This window comes from Cyprinodon variegatus, unplaced genomic scaffold (genome assembly GCF_000732505.1).
Source record: "Cyprinodon variegatus isolate N-32 unplaced genomic scaffold, C_variegatus-1.0 Scaffold93, whole genome shotgun sequence".
NCBI lineage: Eukaryota > Metazoa > Chordata > Actinopteri > Cyprinodontiformes > Cyprinodontidae > Cyprinodon > Cyprinodon variegatus.
The window spans coordinates 1,039,694-1,040,652 of record NW_015150546.1 but is presented as its reverse complement, the minus strand read 5'-3'; the positions used below and the strand labels follow the sequence as shown (position 1 = coordinate 1,040,652).

Here is a 959-nt window from a genome sequence, read left to right as displayed (position 1 = left end):
ACACACTAATGCACTGCACACCTACCTGCTCCAGAATACAGTGCAGGATTAGCGGCACAGAACAGGCTTCATAGGGAACAGGCTCCAACAGACTGTTATAGTCACACATCTCCACGTCCACATATAAAGGAGGCAGCTTTGACTCTGGAAGGTTTTAGAGGAGGGAGACAGATTTTATACCTTTGGGTAAAAAAGCAAACAACAACATGTGAGCTGTTAGTAAAAGAGAGGTTTAACCTGCGCCTGGTGCGTCCTGATCTCTGACTGGTCGCCTTTTCCTGAGTCGGGTCTGGAGAACAGCAGACACAACGTTTAACCGCAAAAACCCATGAAATAAATAAATATTAAGGACTAGATTCAGTAAATGGTGTAAGGAAATATTTGATATACATTTAAAAACATCCTCCTCTGACAGCATTCACTCTTACATGCTGCCAACATCCTATGAACACAGCAATGTTTAGCTAAACCTCCCTAAACTGTTTCCCATTCATTTCCTATGGTAGTCCTAAACTACTACGGATGTAATATACTACATGACCACTAAGGGAAGTGGCGCTGTTGCTCTGTATTTACCAGCAAAGAGGAAACATTGTTCCTGCTTTTTAACTTGTGTTCCTGCATCTAACTATACCACTGCCCTGGTATTTAATAAGTTATTTAGTTATGTGATGTCACAAATGTTTCTATTCCTTGCTAAATGTAAATTCATTGGATGCTAATGCTAAAAAAGATAACATTTATATATCTATGTGTATTTCAACTGTTGTTTCTCTTTATGAAGAATGAAATAAAGATCAATTTGCTTGTTTTTTTATTAAAATGCCATAAAGGGAGGGATCTGTGTAGAAGACAAACTATCTTTAGGTAAAAACTAATTTATTGTAAAGCTTCATAATATAGCAATAACTCCTGTTTTCAAGACACACCAAGAAAATTCGTCATAATGAATTGTAAAC

At 37.3% G+C, this 959-nt stretch overlaps 1 protein-coding gene across 1 annotated transcript in view; it reads right to left on the bottom strand.

Moving 5' to 3' along the window:
* Positions 1 to 959, bottom strand: part of LOC107084133 (sperm-associated antigen 17-like) — a 34,098-nt gene that overhangs the window by 19,659 nt on the left and 13,480 nt on the right. The window contains exons 9-10 of the mRNA XM_015373822.1: positions 238 to 406; positions 26 to 144 (exon numbers count right to left, since the gene is read on the bottom strand). Coding sequence (XP_015229308.1) covers positions 26 to 144; positions 238 to 406 — 288 coding nt within the window. The remainder of the gene's footprint in view (positions 1 to 25; positions 145 to 237; positions 407 to 959) is intronic.